The sequence below is a fragment of the Silurus meridionalis genome, chromosome 27 (assembly GCF_014805685.1).
Source record: "Silurus meridionalis isolate SWU-2019-XX chromosome 27, ASM1480568v1, whole genome shotgun sequence".
Taxonomy (NCBI): domain Eukaryota; kingdom Metazoa; phylum Chordata; class Actinopteri; order Siluriformes; family Siluridae; genus Silurus; species Silurus meridionalis.
The window spans coordinates 3,965,931-3,982,885 of NC_060910.1; the positions used below are offsets into that span (position 1 = coordinate 3,965,931).

At 35.6% G+C, this 16,955-nt stretch overlaps 2 protein-coding genes across 3 annotated transcripts; both read left to right on the plus strand.

Moving 5' to 3' along the window:
- The first annotated feature begins 7,279 nt into the window (after nucleotides 1-7,279).
- Nucleotides 7,280-9,643, plus strand: selenoe (selenoprotein e). Its single transcript, XM_046841222.1, has 4 exons — nucleotides 7,280-7,295; nucleotides 8,123-8,199; nucleotides 8,489-8,567; nucleotides 9,327-9,643. The coding sequence occupies exons 2-4, from the start codon at nucleotides 8,156-8,158 to the stop codon at nucleotides 9,468-9,470; spliced, it is 267 nt and encodes an 88-aa protein (XP_046697178.1). The 5' UTR covers nucleotides 7,280-7,295; nucleotides 8,123-8,155; the 3' UTR covers nucleotides 9,471-9,643.
- A 134-nt stretch (nucleotides 9,644-9,777) lies between these two features.
- zgc:112294 (transmembrane protein 17A) lies at nucleotides 9,778-13,940 on the plus strand. Of its 2 annotated transcripts, none has more exons than XM_046841221.1 (4): nucleotides 9,778-10,145; nucleotides 10,756-10,862; nucleotides 12,048-12,083; nucleotides 12,256-13,940. In XM_046841221.1, the coding sequence occupies exons 1-4, from the start codon at nucleotides 10,016-10,018 to the stop codon at nucleotides 12,556-12,558; spliced, it is 576 nt and encodes a 191-aa protein (XP_046697177.1). In that variant the 5' UTR covers nucleotides 9,778-10,015; the 3' UTR covers nucleotides 12,559-13,940. The 2 variants fall into 2 exon arrangements, with proteins under 2 accessions (XP_046697177.1, XP_046697176.1); XM_046841220.1 differs by having other exon boundaries at nucleotides 9,800-10,145; nucleotides 12,048-12,161.
- The last annotated feature ends 3,015 nt before the right edge of the window (nucleotides 13,941-16,955 follow it).

The following is a 16,955-nucleotide window of genomic DNA, read 5'->3' on the forward strand; positions in this document are numbered from 1 at the left end:
GTACTTCAACTGCAAACTTGGGTGCATACTTCCTATCCAAAAATGGCAGGATCTGATCCAAGTATATGTGTATATGAGCAGCTGAAGGTTAAAGGTCTTGCCCAAGGGTCCCATTGAGGCTCTCAGGTTCCAAAAAATGGAGTGAATACTGTGGAATCCTGCACTTTTTTCTTCTTTTAATCCATAAAAAGGTTCTCATGCCTTTTAACAACCTGCACGGTTACAGTTTTTCTCAGCTGTTTTGCAGCATTTCAAAGATCAGAAATGAATTCTCAAAACTACTTGTTCAACCTCCACATCATGTAATCACTTGGGCACATCATAAAAGCAATTTCTCGTTGCTTTGAACAGATTGCGAATACTTTGGAACATTAATTCAATTGTCTGCTTGTTTGTCATGTTGATCAAAATATATTATATTGGTTCTTACCTGAATAGTATCAACCCCCAAAACCTCTAGGCATCAGTTCATTAAATGCATTAACTGTCATTAAATGCAAAATAGTGCAAAAATCTTCCTTACATTTTTATTCAACTTTTTTGTTTTTGCAAAAGAGTCTTGAATTGATAAATTGTGCATATGAATGTCCATGACCACTCCGGTGCTCATGGTATTTCTCTCTCTCCAGTGTTTTGTATTGTTTTTAGATTTAAAATCACACTCGTGATGTCACCCAAATGAGGATGAGGTTCCTCTTTTGAGTCTGGTTCCTCTCCAGGTTTCTTCCTCATATAAACTTTCTTTCGTCTTCTCCCGTTAGGGGTCGCCACAGCGGATCCTCCGCACGTTTTGATTTGGCACGTTTTACGCTGGATGCCCTTCCTAATGCAACCCTCCCCAATTTATCAGTGCTTGGGACCGGCACTGAGAGTGGCTGGCGATGGTTCCCTGACCGGGAATCGAACCTGGGTCGCAGTGGTGAGAGCGCTGCATCTTAACCACTAGACCACCAGGGGACCAGGTTTCTTCCTCATATCATCTAAGGGAATTTTTCCTTGGCTGCTCATCAGGGATTAATACACATAATTACAATTTCAATCAATATCCCATATTGTCAACATGAATAAACATTTTGACGATCGTGTTTGTAATCGATGACATAACGACTCTGATGACGCAATGAGATGTTCACTGACGCCAATAATTAATAACTATTTAGTGTGTGGTGCTGTTTGTACAAATTGTTTTGGGAAATGCACTTATTGGTTTGCAAATATTAAGGATATTTTGAGAAAGGCTTCTAAGCAACTGGTCTCTTGCAATCAACATCCCACATACAGTAATGTGGAAATGTATAGATGCCATACAGAAGAAAATCAGCTTTGTGCATTTTCAGTCCAAACCATACAGTAGTTTACCTCAGAAAATACTGAAATACTGAAGGACTTGTCATTCTGATAGCAATGAAATGTTCACTGACACAAACGATTACTTTTGAAAGATTTTGAGAAGAATTTTGAGAGAAGTACAGGCTAGCACTGCAAAACATTAAGAATGATTGGAGAAATGATGCAAAGCCACTGAGAAATCTGTATGATGTTAAACATTGGAATTGATCAGAGTTTTAAGTCATAGTTCACAATTATTTAAGAAGATGCAGCCTTAACCTAATTTGACAACCTATTAACCCCAAATGGAAGAAAAAAGCATTTAAAATAAGCCTGAGCATGAAGCATAACAACATGGACGACAACAGTAAAGACCATTGAAGAGAGCTGAAGAGTGCAGTGAATCAGGTATGCTTTTATTGTAAAGTAATACATGTGATTTTAATTTGTGTGAAGTTCATATTTAAAGTTCTGTACTTTTTATGAATTTTTGGCTACATTCATTGTTGTGTAGGGAAAAAATGGCTATGGCTATGACTTATGTTATACCTGCAACAAACACCTTGTTAGAGGTGTTGAGACTGTTCAACATCCTGATGACTTTTGATGTAGAAGTTCAAGCTTCTATCTATCTATCTATCTATCTATCTATCTATCTATCTATCTATCTATCTATCTATCTATCTATCTATCTATCTATCTATCTATCTATCTATATGTGTATCTGTATATAATAATGCAGTATGGTCACTATTGCCATTAAATCATATATATATATATATATATATATATATATATATATATATATATATATATATATATATATAGTCATTCTACATATATATTGTGATTATATACATAAGTAAGTAAGTGGTAGCTCAGTGAATAGTGATCAGGTTCAAGCCCCAACTTACATGTGGGGCCCTTGAGTAAGGCCCTTAACCCTTTTTGTTCCAGGTGCGCTGTATCATGGTGGATCCTGCGCTCTGATTCCAGCTTCCTAACATTGCTGGAATGTGTAAAGAAGGGATTTCACCTTTCAAAAAAATGCAGCTTTTTTTTACCTTTATTTAGGCTTTCAAGGTTTCTCCCTCATGTCATTGCAGACGAGTTTGTTCTATGCCACGGTCTTTTGCTCATTAGAGATCAATTTAAAATGCAAACTTTTTTAAATTAAAGTAATAATAATTCAATTTCATTTGAATGTAACTTTCCCACTGTTTCCACGATCTCACACTGGAGACTCTTTCATGTAGCATTTATGCAAAATCTCCCCACGGAAAAACAGCATCGTTTCAATGACTCTATATTAAATTTTTTAACTTTATTGTGAACTACTGTGAGAAAAAGAGCTGCTGTTATAAAAAAATAATCAACACCTATCGGCCAATCAGAATCGAGAATACAATTGTTCACATATAAATGGTTATTTCTCCATTTCGGAATAAACAACTACAGTTTCTTTACTGAAAGTATAAGATGTGGTAATAAGATTAGACTGTGTGTGTGTGTGTGTGTGTGTGTGTGTGTGTGTGTGTGTGTGTGTGTGTGTGTGTGTGTTAATGAGCACCCTGGGGGACTCGAGTTGCAGGATCAAACAGCTTTCATTATTCAAAGGAGGAAGCTGCACCTAAATGCTGAGTTTGAAGAAAACAAAAAAAAAAAATGATGAAGAGGAAAAAGTGGATGAGAGCATGCAGGCTTTTATTTCCTTAATATGCATGCCACGGAAGAGCACATTTAAAACAGGGACAGGGTTATAGTGTGTGTTTACGTGTGTGTGTGTGTGTGTGTGTGTGTGTGTGTGTGTGTGTGTGTGTGTGTTTGTGTGTGCGCTAGGATGTCCCACTGTTAAACCAGAAAAGAGGACAGGATGAGCTTCCTAAACGTTCTGATTGATCGTAATCCAGGCGTGAGTCACTCAACAGGGATGAAGGGATGTTAGGAATCGGAGGTGTGAGACATCAGGAATGAATATCAGGAACATGAGAGGAACCTGCACAAGCCACATGTGAAACAATGTGAATTTGTTTCACAGATGTGACTATAATTCTTGCGTAAGACTGAAATGTTCCTGCTCATGCACACGGAGTCCTCTCGTCTTTCCTCACACTTATTCATCTGTCTGTCTCTCTCTGTCTCTCTCTCTGTCTCTCTTTTCAGACTTTGGACAGAAACTCAGACAGTGATACAGAGAAAGAAAGAGAGAATGAAAGAGAGTAAGAAGGAGAGAGGACAGGACAGGAGAGGACAGTGAGAGATTGGTATAGTAGGAAAATGAGAAAGAAGAAAAAAAAAGAGTGTGATGGTTAGAGTAAGGACAGGGGAAGAAAGTGGTAGAGAGAGATAAGGAAGCAAGAAAGACAGGGAGTTTGGGGAGGAAAAACAGGGAACTAGAAAATAGTAGAAAAGAGAAATATTTATAGAAATGTAGAGAGAGGCATGAACCTTGTGGAGGAAGGAAGGAGACTTAAGGGCAGCTGGAGGGATAAACAGAGAGAAAGAGAGAAGAATTAAAACTGAGGTAGACAAAGTGAAGAAGACGGGAAGAAATAACAACAAAATAGAGGAGGGATATAAATACAAAGAGAGGCAAAAATATAAAAAATCGAGGAGAGAGAAATAAAAGAGAAAATTGGAGAGAAGTTGAAGGAGGGATAGTTTGTTGAGGAAGAGCATGAAACCGAGAAAGGTAGGAAGAAAAAGAGAAAGAAAGGCACAGAAGGAAAGAGAGACTATGGGGAGAAAGAGCTAAAATTAGAGGTAAAAACAAGAGATAATAAAGAGGAGGATAAGTTCGAGAAAAAGGTTCAGAAGCCAATATAAAGAGAGAGAGAGAGAGAGAGAGAGAGAGAGAGAGAGAGAGAGAGAGAGAGACAAATAAGGAGTGATATGAGATGAGCACAGAGGAAAAATGGAAGCAGAAGGAGGAGGCAGTGGAGAGATAAATATTAAATAGGAATAGTATGGTATGGTGTACATGGTATAGTGAACTTACATTCAGCATTCCTTAGGACAGTGGTTTCCTTTTACTTCTTATCTGTGTGTAACAGGAAACACAGCGCCATCTGCTGGCTGTATAAGAGTAACGCACAACCTCAGTGTTTATTGTACTTAAATAAAACTACATAAAAATACATACAATGATCTTAGTTTGTTTAATTCAAACAAATTACTCTCTACAGCTACAATACTTACTTTTTTTAATTTCCATTCCAGCTGATAATGTTATAGAAGATCTATGATGTCCATTTATAATATAATATAATATTATATTATATTATATTATATTATATTATATTATATTATATTATATCTTTTATTACGTCAAAATGCACAAGAAGGTATAAAGGTTCCATTCTTCTGCAATGTTTTTGTTGTTATTTATTGTAGTAAAATTTTTATCACAATCACTGACTTACATTTCAACATATTTTTTGTACACAAATATGTAATAAATTATTCCCAATACTCTATTCTTATCATTATATAGTGTTATACTCAGCAGCAACTGTGCACCTGAGAGAAAGTCACGGTTAGAGATTCTATCCAATCCAAATTTACCCAGTACATAAAATATTGCTGTAAAACCAACAGAAATGAAAAGCGCTGGCTCTTGGTAAATTCAAATCCATGATGCTTGAAGCTGTTGATTTGACCAATCAGGCTGCGATTTGGTCACTTTGGGTCCATCAACAAGGCGTCGAGTCACATCAGAATTTTCACGTACTTTGTATAGTCAGAGAGCAAATTAGTCAGAGCTCACCCACATCTGCAGCAAACAACACAAGCTCAAATACATTTATGTGTTTGGCAGAGCAGAAGACTTACAAGGACACCTACAAGAACATCTGGACATCATGAGGAAAGTTCGGCCAAACAGTTTAAAACCGTTGTTTAGTTTTTCGTGAACCATTTATAATTTAGTGTTTTTTTCCTGTAGAATCTGCACAAAAACATTCAGTTCGGCTTCTTTTTAAATCCTCAGGAAAACTGTAATGCACTGAAAAAAAAATACACAAAACAACGTCATTTTATCGATGCTTCTGCTAAAGATGATGTACAGTATGCGAGAAGTGCAGCTGTGGCTGCAGTGAAAGGAGACTTGAGAGTGGAAATGTGTTCATTGTGTTTCTTGCATTTATAATTGCATTCATTCTCATTGTGTGAGATTCCTGTCAGTGATGCAGCGCTCTGTTATACAGCATTTCTGTTCCTATAGCTGTGGCATTATAATGATAGTATTAAGAGGTGGATTGGTTCGAGTAGGACACCATTGAAGGCTTTGGTGTGAAATGCACGGCCTGCCACTGCTTTAAAGAGTGAAAAGTAGAGTCCTGTTGCTTTTCCCAAAAGAAAGGGAACAAAAAATACATTGAAGTAAATATTCTACAGAATTGGCCTCTGAAGACCTGTTTTTTATTGATGTCAAGTGTATTTTTGCATTCCAGTTGCATTCTGATGTTTGTTTAGCCCTTAGTGTGGTTCACATCAGTCTCTGTTAAAACAACACCACTGAACAAAATACTTAAAAAAAAAAGATTCTCACGCTCTGACAGAGACGTGTAGATTCACTGAACAGTTAACAGTCTCAGGTTTTAGAGGTCATGACTGCTGACTTATTCAAAAGCAGTACCACTACTGACAGAATTATGAGCTTCATTGACTGAGTTATGAGCAGCGTTTGTTTCTGTTGCAGTACATTAACATGTTACAGTCAGTGTTGTGTGATAAAGACTTGCTGGGCTGTGGGAAACTCTGATAAAACTTCAGGTGCACTTTTACACCAGAAACTGTTGAACTGAAAGTGTTGGTAGACTCGTACATTTAATTATATATAGGCTTTAGAACTGAAAAAAAGTACAAATATCTTAAATGTAGTACAGGTTATCTAGTATTTCTTATTAGATTAATATTTTTGGTATAGTAAAACTATTGACAGAAATGAATATCAATATCAGTATATAATATGCAATATGTAATATATAAATAACAGTTGATTTGTAAGATTTTATTTACAAAAATACAAATTGAACACAACGGCCTCTTCCACATGCCAGAATGAAACAAAGATCAAAGAAGTGGGTCAAAAAAAAAAACAGCGTAGACAACAATCTTTCTAAAAGGAATCTTCAATTACCAAATAAAATAACAGTATTATATCACAAAGTAGAAAACTTTTAGTTTTCAACTGACAAATACAATTAAAGTAAATATGTTTAGATAATAGATATACATATATTACATCATAAATGTAGTTGAGTAGAGAGTAAAGTTTCCTATATCTTTAAAACTTAGTAAAACAAGAAAGTAGACAAAAAGTAACTTAAGTACATACTTTACACCAATATATATGTGTGTGTGTGTGTGTGTGTGTGTGTGTGTGTGTGTGTATATATATATATATATATATATATATATATATATATATATATATATATATATATATATATATATATGTATATATAAAGAGGTGTAACGCTACACATATTCGCTTCAAAGTTTTTAGGTTCAGGGCTTTCGGTTCGGTACACAAGTAGATGCAATCACTTTATGTGCGTAAAATAAAATATTTTCCCTCAGGAACATATTAAGTGGCGGACTGCAAATTTGTTTATACTTCGCCTCGCACTTTGAGAGCATTTTTAAAAAAAATTATTCTTTATTATATTATTATACTTGACATTTTTATATATATCCCTCTTTATATATTATGAGTGTAACAGATATATATATATCTATATTCAGTATATATTTATGCAGTTTCTATATAAATTCACCAAAAGAGACATAATTAAAAAAAAGGACACTGAGCGAACCAATCCGTCTTTGCCACATGATGACAGTTATCAATGCACCTGTATTTCTCACAGACATTTTCCCTTACTGTGAGATTTCACCATGTGGTTCTCACTGCTGGTCCTCCTTGCTCTCTGTGCCACGGGAAAAACAGAGGAAAACTATTTGTAAGTAGTTTTATAGAGAATTGGGACGGGTATGTGGGTTTGTTGTTAAATGATACCAGGCCTGAATATACTTTAGAAACAGTCCACAGTCAGAGGAGTTGTCTCGCACCAATAAAAGTGGACGTTGGCTGTAGGTAGACAAAAAATGGACATTTAGATTTGGTTAAATTTAGTCTTGTAGCAGCAGTAGGAGTAGAGTGTATTATTTAAACAAATCGATTTAAAACTTCTATGAAGATGTTTTACTAGACTTTGGAGTAATATTTGTTGAGATTTATTCAGCCATAAGGGTGGTAGTAAAGTCAGGTACTGATGGAGGTGAGGTGAGGAGACCTGGGGTACAGTCAGTGTTTACATTCATCTCAAAGTCATTCAATAGCGTTAAGGTCAGAGCTCTTTAGCAGGTGATCTTCCACTCCAACCTATGTATACTACAGTATATCTTCATGGAGCTGGCATTGTGTACAGGGGCATTGTCATGCTGGAACAGGTTTGGGTCTCCTAGGTCACGTGAACTGGAAATTGAATGCTACCACATGCAAAGACTTCATAGACAATTGTGTTTTTTCAACATTTGTGTAAGAACCATATACCTGGAAAAGTCAGGTGTCCTGATACTTTTGCTCATATAGTGTACATGTACTTGTGCATGGTATAACAATAATAATACAAATAATGGCAATTTGTGTAACACTGTAAACTCTCACATCTAAATCTAGTGACTTCTGCAATTTCGCAGAATGCAAATACACAAGTAAAAGAAATACAATAGCTGTATGTATAATATAATATCTGTCTGCTAATGCCATGTTGTTTTCTTCTCCAAGGCTCCAAGCGTGGTGGGATGATCCATAAAGAAGATGCCTGAGCTCTACAAGTTCCTCATGGAGCACTGGGCACTCTAGTATCCTCACATATTACAAATATATTACACATTTTTGCACAGTCATACTGTATATTACTATATATACCATATTTTATTACTCACTTATGGTCAGATGCTAACTGAATTTCATTGGCTGTGTACATGCACTTTACACAATAACAAAGTTTAATCTGATCTAATCTAATATTAGCATGAATTAGCAGCAAAATGGCTGTTCAGATAGACAGAATTTGTTTTTAAGCTTGACACTTAAATGCGCAACTAAAGCATTATTACGTTGCTGTTTGCTTTAACCTGTGTGTCAAAGTCATAATCTTGAGTACGATTCGGGAGAAAACAAAAACCCACGTCTTATTTTCTACAATGAGAAGGATGAGGAGGTGAAGGTAAGATGCATACTATTTCAAATGTATACAGCCAGATATTATGCAGATGTTCCTATAGCATTGCAGTGCTACAATACACCAGGCAATCAAAACAACTGTGGTTTACATTTGATTTTACCTTTGTACATGATAGTAACTATAGTTACTATCATTACCATACCATAGTTACTAACATTTGATTGTTAAGATTAAGAGTCTGGTTGCCATGGTTCCAATTAACTACTTTAGAATAGATTTTTCAGTTTTCAGGATTCAGAATTTGGTAACCATGGCTACCTTTACGTCCCAGAGTAAAACCATGTAATTGTCAAGATGAGGAGTCTGGTTGCCATGGTTACAATTAATTATTTAAGTAAACTTTTAACTTTTTAGGATTAAAAATTTGGTAGCCATGGCCACTATTACATACTAAAGTAAAACCATTTAATTTTCAGATATTTGGTAACCACAGTTACCATCTACTATCTACCACTAATTTGATATCCATAGTTATCAAATTAGTGGTAGCTAGTAGATAGTAACTGTGGTTACCAAATTTTAAATTTTTAAAAGTTTCCTGTGGTACATAATCATGATTACCATATTGCAAATCCTGAAAATGTCAAGCTTTGATTTTTTACTTTGACGCAACTGACTAAAATGCTGTTCTAATCTAATAGACTAACATCTAAACATTGTGTCTCACAAGTTAGCATGAACTAGCAATGAACTAGCATGAAAAATGATCAACTCTTTCAAGAAACGCTTTATTTTCCACAGATTGTTCCAGTGAAGAAGATGAAGGCAGATGAAATCTGTGAGCTTCTGGACTCTCTTGGATTCTACAAGAAGTCACAAAAAGGCGAGGATATCCCTGAAGAATTTAAGAACTTCCCCCTGCATGCACAACGAGACGAACTTTGACCCCTTGTGGCCAATGACTGCAACTGCACCAAGCAAAATGATGACGCTTAGGACCTCAAGGCCTCACAATCAGGCCAGGTTCTGGGCTGAGAAAACTTTAGCTTGGTGCAGCAGCTGTTTGCAACCATTCACTTAAACATGATAAATTTCATAATAAATGCTTTTGAAATCTTTGTTTGTTGCACCAATCAATTATGGAGAAGTGTTCAGTGCTATTACATAGCGGCTGAAGGAAGCAGCATGAAAATAGTCAGGGTAATGAGAAATTCTTGACAAGCCACTGACTCTGTCTGATCAAATGTCTCTAAACAAAGTGTCTAATGACCACAGTCTAGAATCTGGAAGGGTTACTGTTAGGCACCTGGTATATAGTTGGCACATTTATTCAGAATCCAGACGAGGCATATGCAGGACTAATGCTGATCCCCTGTCAAGGGGATTTAATCTGGTTAGCGTTTAGCCATCTGTGTCTAATCTCAGCCGACACAAGATAAAGCCTCAGAGGACCGAAGTGCGGCATGGCTGAGTGCTCTTGTTAGGCCACCATGCCAGTGTTTTACACCCCAATACCCCAGAATCTGAGAGTGGGTCTGGCCCATGCCAGTGGTGCCATATTCATCAACAATAAAACAAGAGATAGCGGTTACCCGGGGGGACACGGAGTAGAGAATGAAGGTGAGCGCTAACCTGAATCTTAGATTTAAAAATTTACTTGTGGCTTTGTGTTGTGTAGTTTTACTGCTTTACTTTACAGTAAACATGTTTTGAAAAATCTGAATCTGTTACTGTGGATCGACTCTTATGGGTTTAAGATATTTATGTTTACCAAATTCTAAATCTGAAAAATATTTCCGGTATTCTATAATTTATAAACTTTTTCAATCTTTTTATATTTTAAATCTAAATTCTGAATTTCATATGTTGCATGTTAGCGAATTACAGTAACCATGGAGACTCTAATTTTACTATGGTAATTTTTTTCAATTAAATACAGAATTCTTTAATAGGTATGTTTTTAAACAAACAAAAGTTGGCAGCATGGTAGTATTTCTGGTTGTGTCTCATTAACCTGCAGTAGCATCAGCACTAAGATAATTTCAGTTGTGGAAATCAGCAACTCGACTTCTCGATTATACCTTGTTTTCCTTTTAAAAGCAAACTTGAATCGATATTTTGTTTGGGTTGTAAGTTTGTAAAAGCAAAAGCCTTTCAGTGTGTTTTTTGCAGTTAGAATTTACATCCAAAGCATCAGACATCTTTAAAACTATCTCAAATACATTTGCAGTTTACAGCAAGGCTTCAACTCACCTGCCTCTACAGATGCTTCTCCACTTCAATATGTTCTTCTTCCCTTTCTGGTCACTCTCCGAGATCGTCATGCTACATTTAAAGGTGTGTCTTAATCTGTCAATTTTAGTTTTTCAAAAATGTTTTGCCTCAGATAATATTTTGGAAATTCAGAAGCTTCCATCTAAAGCGTTGTTTAATGAATTATGAGACATTATGAACTTAGTAGGTCACAGCTACCATCAACCATTCCCCACCAGACCACCAGAGGCGCTCTGACGCATTTCTTTTTTACACGTGTTTTTCCTCATTATTCATCCTAATTACGTTTTTTTTAAAGTAAATTTGGTCTAATCTAATCTATAATCTAATCTGCTTTAATCTTCTGCTTTTTTTAGTTCCTTGTTTTACTCATGCAAAGCATGGTAGCTACCTTGGTGGCACTCTCTTAGTGCTGTTTCGTTAAAGATTTCTGCACTCAAATCCCTTGATTCCTGAACCTCTCGATAACATAGTGACCTGGGGTTTAAACTATCATTGGATACCACAACTAGCATTGAATTTAGCTGGACTGCTTGCTAATTAAAATATATATAAAAATATATAATTATGACTAAAATTCTTCCCATCAGCCTGTTTAATTTATGAATTGTGCTGAAGCATGGAACCACTGAGGTGACATGGTGGTTATTTTGCAGTGAATTGAAGCCACAAATGAATATGTTGGGACCATGAGTTAAAATTGTGAACAAGTAAAAATTGTCCCGATCCGTTTATTGCCACAAAGTACATAAAATAAACTAATGGCAACCATAAACAATGAAATCAGATTGTTGTGGTGAGAGTTGCCAGTCACTTTCGAAATATTATACACTTGTAATGACACATTAAAGCATACCGGTGCCACTGGCATCACCTTAAGTGACTTCTCAAAGCAATTTTTTCCCACCAAATAATGAACTCCATGCAACATGGGAGTCCCAAAGATAATTATATAGTACATTGGCTCAAATTGCACAATTTGTGGACACAACTTGGGTAATAATTATAATAATGAATGGTCATCCTGCCACATTTTTGTGATAATTATTGGTGATACTTCATTGCAAAATAGACATGACATCACCCCAGTGGCTTCATTCTGGAGCTGTGAAGGTAATTTTGAACAAAAAAAGGTAGGAGAACTTTATAAATGAAATTCAAACTGAATTATTACTTACTAATAATGGTTTTAAAGAAATGTATAGTAATTAGTGTAATAAAGTAATTATCTTGTTTTTATTTTTCCAGTTTACGCTCCTGCCTGGATACTACCAGTGTCTCATGGTGAGTGGAATCATGATAATTAGCATACTTGAGGTTCTGCGTGTGTACCTTGGATACATTGGGAACCTAAAAGAGAAGGTAATATGTGTATGATTAAGGTATAGTGTGCATGTGTGTGTGTGTGTGTGTGTGTGTGTGTTCTGAGTCCTTCCTGCCTTTTTTCTCCTGTCAGGTCCCAGAGCTTGCTGCTTTCTGGCTGATCTCTATAGCCTTCCAGCTACCCATCCTACTCTTCTTTCTGACGGATGAAGGCCTGATAATCCTCCCTCTAGAGCGAGCAGTGCACTCTCTGTACCTGGCCTTTATCCTGGGCGAGGTGTTTTCCTCATTCTTGGCTCTGAGGGTCATGGCACGAGAACTCACAATGCAGTTCCACCTCAGGCAGTTTGGGCATGTAGACACATCCACTATGTTTAGCTTTTCTTGTGGAAACAGGAGTGTGTTACCAGTTCCTATAGTCAGAGATGTCCATTAACTTATATAAGGCTTTTGCACATTCTTGATTTAGAGGTCCTACAGTAATGCCAAGATTGCTCAAAGTTTCAACGTAGGAGAACTTAGGAGAATTTTTTTTATTTCAGTTCAATAATATATAATTGTATAATTGAAGTTTCTTCGTTATTCTATTTTAGGGGTTTCTTAGATAAGTGCATTCAGTATATTTTAGGTTTGAGACCTCTTTTGTGTTTTATGGCGTTGAGAAAGTGCAATTTGTTTTTTATTTACCTCAGGATTGAATTTATGTGGTGGGGGACCAAAAACTAACCTGAAATTCTCACAAATATTCTGCAAAAGATTACCATTTGACGTTCCACTGGTTACAGGGGTATAACTTGATTGAAATATTTATATTTGTAAATGATGTCTAAAAAAATGCATTTGATATTAACCAGAGTGAAACATGATCTATTATAGGGTTCCTCAAATTTGCAGAGTTTCATTCGTTTACATTTCCAACATTTGTCAGATGCCCTTATCCAGAGTGTCTTCAGTGGGGTTAAGAGCCTTGCTCAGGGGCCCAGAAGTGGCATCTTAGTGTGGCTGAACTTGCAACATTTGGAGCCAAAGTCCAATGCTTTAACCACTACCGCTATCACCTCCCCAGTCCATTCATTCCACCCAAATCACCTCTGTTTAAAGTTTTAGTAATCCTGAAGCCCTTGGTTAGGTTCCTCAGGTGTTTGTTTCGGTTTGGAGCAAAAACTTTGCAGGACAGTGGACTATAAAGGGCCTTAATTTGAGAATTTGAGTCATCCTTCATTTTCACTCTGTGACTGTGACAAATGATTCCCAAGGAGTTTTTGAATATTAGATGCTTTGAGGTTTGTGATTTGGTTACAGAGCAACCCACAAATAGTAGGATTTGATCTTTTTTTTATGTCCTGCCTTATATTTTAAATTCCTGGTTTAAACATTGGGTGCCACTATTATGCAACCTGACCAGCTTCCCTTTACTTCTTTCCTCTTTTCAAGAAATCTTTAACATTGATCTTACTGAGGTTCTAAATAGACATAAAAATATCAAGGGAAAAAAGTAAGAAAGCACACATTTGGACACAGACTTGAATATCTACTGTAGGAATGAAGCAATGACAGAATTTAAGTAGTAAATGAAATCTATTATAAATTCTTGATGGAATATACACAATTTCCTGCAAAAATCTGCCTTGAAATTTCATCACACAAACCTAAATATTCAATTAAACTACTCAATATTCAATAACTTGGCCTTTTACTTGTTCTGTACAAATAACCAGTGTCTCAATATTATTTTGGAGAAAATTACTGGCACCCTTCACTCCTGCTGTGTAATACACATCACGATCACATGGTGGCGCAATAAAACAATTACAAACACTGCTGCCAGTATGCGTTCATCGGATGACTCATCACACTAGTTCTCATGCGGCACACACACACATAACTGCAGTAGGGAATACCACTTGGGTCTGTGTTAATTAGGGTTAAACCTCTAGTAGTATGAGAGAATATTTTTTTTTCAGTACTGTGAAAAAAAAACAGGCACACTGAATAAATATAAAAATAATAATCCTTATAAATTTTCTGCAGTTCCATTTGAGCTGGCATAAACCCTTATGACACTTTTTTTGTTTGTATTAGTAGAGTTTCCCATGCTTACGGTAATGGGATTGCTAACGGTAATGAGGGTCTTTAAAATAGTAGTTGCTACCATTGTATTTCTGACATACAAAAATCTGATTGGTCAGAAGATGCTGATTCAGTTTTTTATTCACAGCAGCTCTGACTATGATTTAAATCCAGTAATATATATATAAATGTGCTTGTTCTAATTTGTTATCATTTCTATAGTAACAGCTTACACAGGGTACTTGTATAGTAGAAGCTCTACATGCCCAGGGGGGAAAAGACTGGTTTTATGGAACAAGGAAGCTGTTTAGGCCATGTCCACTCTAATATGTTTTCATTTGAAACGCATATTGTTCTCTTCGTTTGGCCTTCCGTTCACACAGAAACAATGTTGTTAGTCAACGAAAACATCGCTTTTTGAAAACGCTCTCCAAAGTGAATACATGCGGACTGTGAAAAGTGAGGTTTACGCATTTTTACTTATGTGACGGTGCCTTTCCTCGACAATGCCGCAATGTTTCGAAGATCCCTAATTTAAATAAATGGCAGGAGGCGGAAATAACGCTGGTTGAAGCATCTTTGAAGCAAGTTTTCCTGATGTGCAGTACAGGGCGTAAGCATTTTCAGATGTTTCAGTGTGGATAAGCAATTTTGGAGAAATGATTGAAAACAATAGTGTGAATGCGGAGCGTTTTTTAGACGATGCCGTTTTTAAATTGATCCAGATTAGTGTAGAGGTAGAATTAGTTATGAGGAGTGTTGGTGTTTTCCACCTTGGGAAAGTCTTCAGAACAAAGGACAAAGAACAAAGGTTCCTATACGGGTTCCCTTTAGCGTTTAGTTCCTCTCAAGTTTTTTCGAGTTTAGTTCCTCATGCCATCTCAGGAATTTTTTCCGTGCCACAGTTGCAACTGGCTCGCTCATTAGGGACAAACGTACAATTATAAGGAACAAACTTATATATACTTTTATAACGGCCTCATCTCTGAAAAGCTGCTTTGAGACAATGTCCATTGTTAAAAGCTCTGTGCAAATTAAAATGATTTAAATTGAGGTTATTGGGAAGATAACCTCCAGATACCTAGCTGAGTTTTTGTTATATTTACTGAAGAAGTTAAAAAAAAGAGAGAGAGGGTAATGAGAGGACTGATGTTCACGGATGCTATAATGTAAGCAAATACATTACATTTCATGGACGTAAAACATTAAACTGATAAAAAAAAACACATCTCTAGCACAAGTGTTTTGCCTTACATGATAAATGCAACTTTATTAGTGCTCAACATCAATCATGCTGTTCTGAATACACTTTAGTGCATACTGATGATGATGATGATGATGGTGATGATTTTATGGTAGGTTTTGTTCTCTCCTACAATAATTTTGTCCCATCTGAAGCTGAGGAGCTGAACTGTGGAAATCTGCTGCTGCTGTTCCAGATGTTCTGTCAAATTCAATTTGCATTAACTTGTTGAATCCAGAGCTTCCTACATCATCAAACAGCATAAAACATTTCAATTGATACACAGGCTTATGGACTTAGAATATATATATATATATATATATATATATATATATATATATATATATATATATATATATATATATATCTCATTTTTAATATTTCATTTTTAGCAATAGGTTCTTGTTGCTTTACTGAAATCCACGATTGTACATACACGTGTAGCTTCACGGTTTAAAAATAAATAAATTATATATATATATATATATATATATATATATATATATATATATATATATATATATATATATATATTTTTTTTTTAAGTATTTTTATTCATTTGGTGCCTATAAAATGTCAGCATCTGTAACCAAATTTTCATCTTCCTATCAAAACCTTTATGTTAAAGCTAAAACTCGTGGGTGTAGGACAACTGACTTCTATACAGGTAGAAACATCAGACTGTCATTTGTACAGGAGTCCATTTTTCTAGCCCAGTCTTTATTATTCTCTGTGTGTGTGCAGTAAAATATATCTCTCTAATTACTACATTACAGCTGCACCAGCCTCCGGTTATGGCTCCTTTAAAGGTTTGTAATGAGCACTTTGGGGCTTTGTTGGAACTGTTGCAGCACCTGAAACAAGCCACCCATAAGCAGGATGCTATCTTTGGAACTGCTTTAGGGAACAATAGGGTTGGCAGATATTTTAGTTTTACACATTAAACAAGAAATAAAGAGAGCTCCATATTGTAAACGATCTGCTTTTTTTAGCACAATAATGTGGAGTAGGTATATAATGAATACTAGTAACAGCTTTGACCAAATGCTTCAATTCTCCATTCTGATTGCTTAGGAACTGTTGATTTAATTTTCCAGAACTGCAGCTCTGACATTAGTTCTGACTACTGAGCTCTTGGCTATTCACTTTCTTTATCTCTCACGAAAATTGTTTTATTATTGATTATCATTATCTATGATCATAACATCCATTGTCATTGTCAGTAGTTTCTTTTTTTTTTTTTTTTGGTAAAACCTTTTTTTTTTTTTTGTAGTTTGTTTATTCTTCTCATTTCCAAGGTTGAGGTTTGCTGTGAGTTAACTTCTTTTTTGTTTTTATCCATTAAAAGTTGCATTTAGTGTTTGCAAATTGCTGCAATTGTATAGTTACTCATAAATTCAACTATATTTGATTGTTTTAATTTGACATTCTAGAGACATCATTGGTTATATTTCTCTAAGAGCATGCTTTGTCATATTCTTATTCTTTACTTATTAACCACTTTGAAACTTTGAAACAGT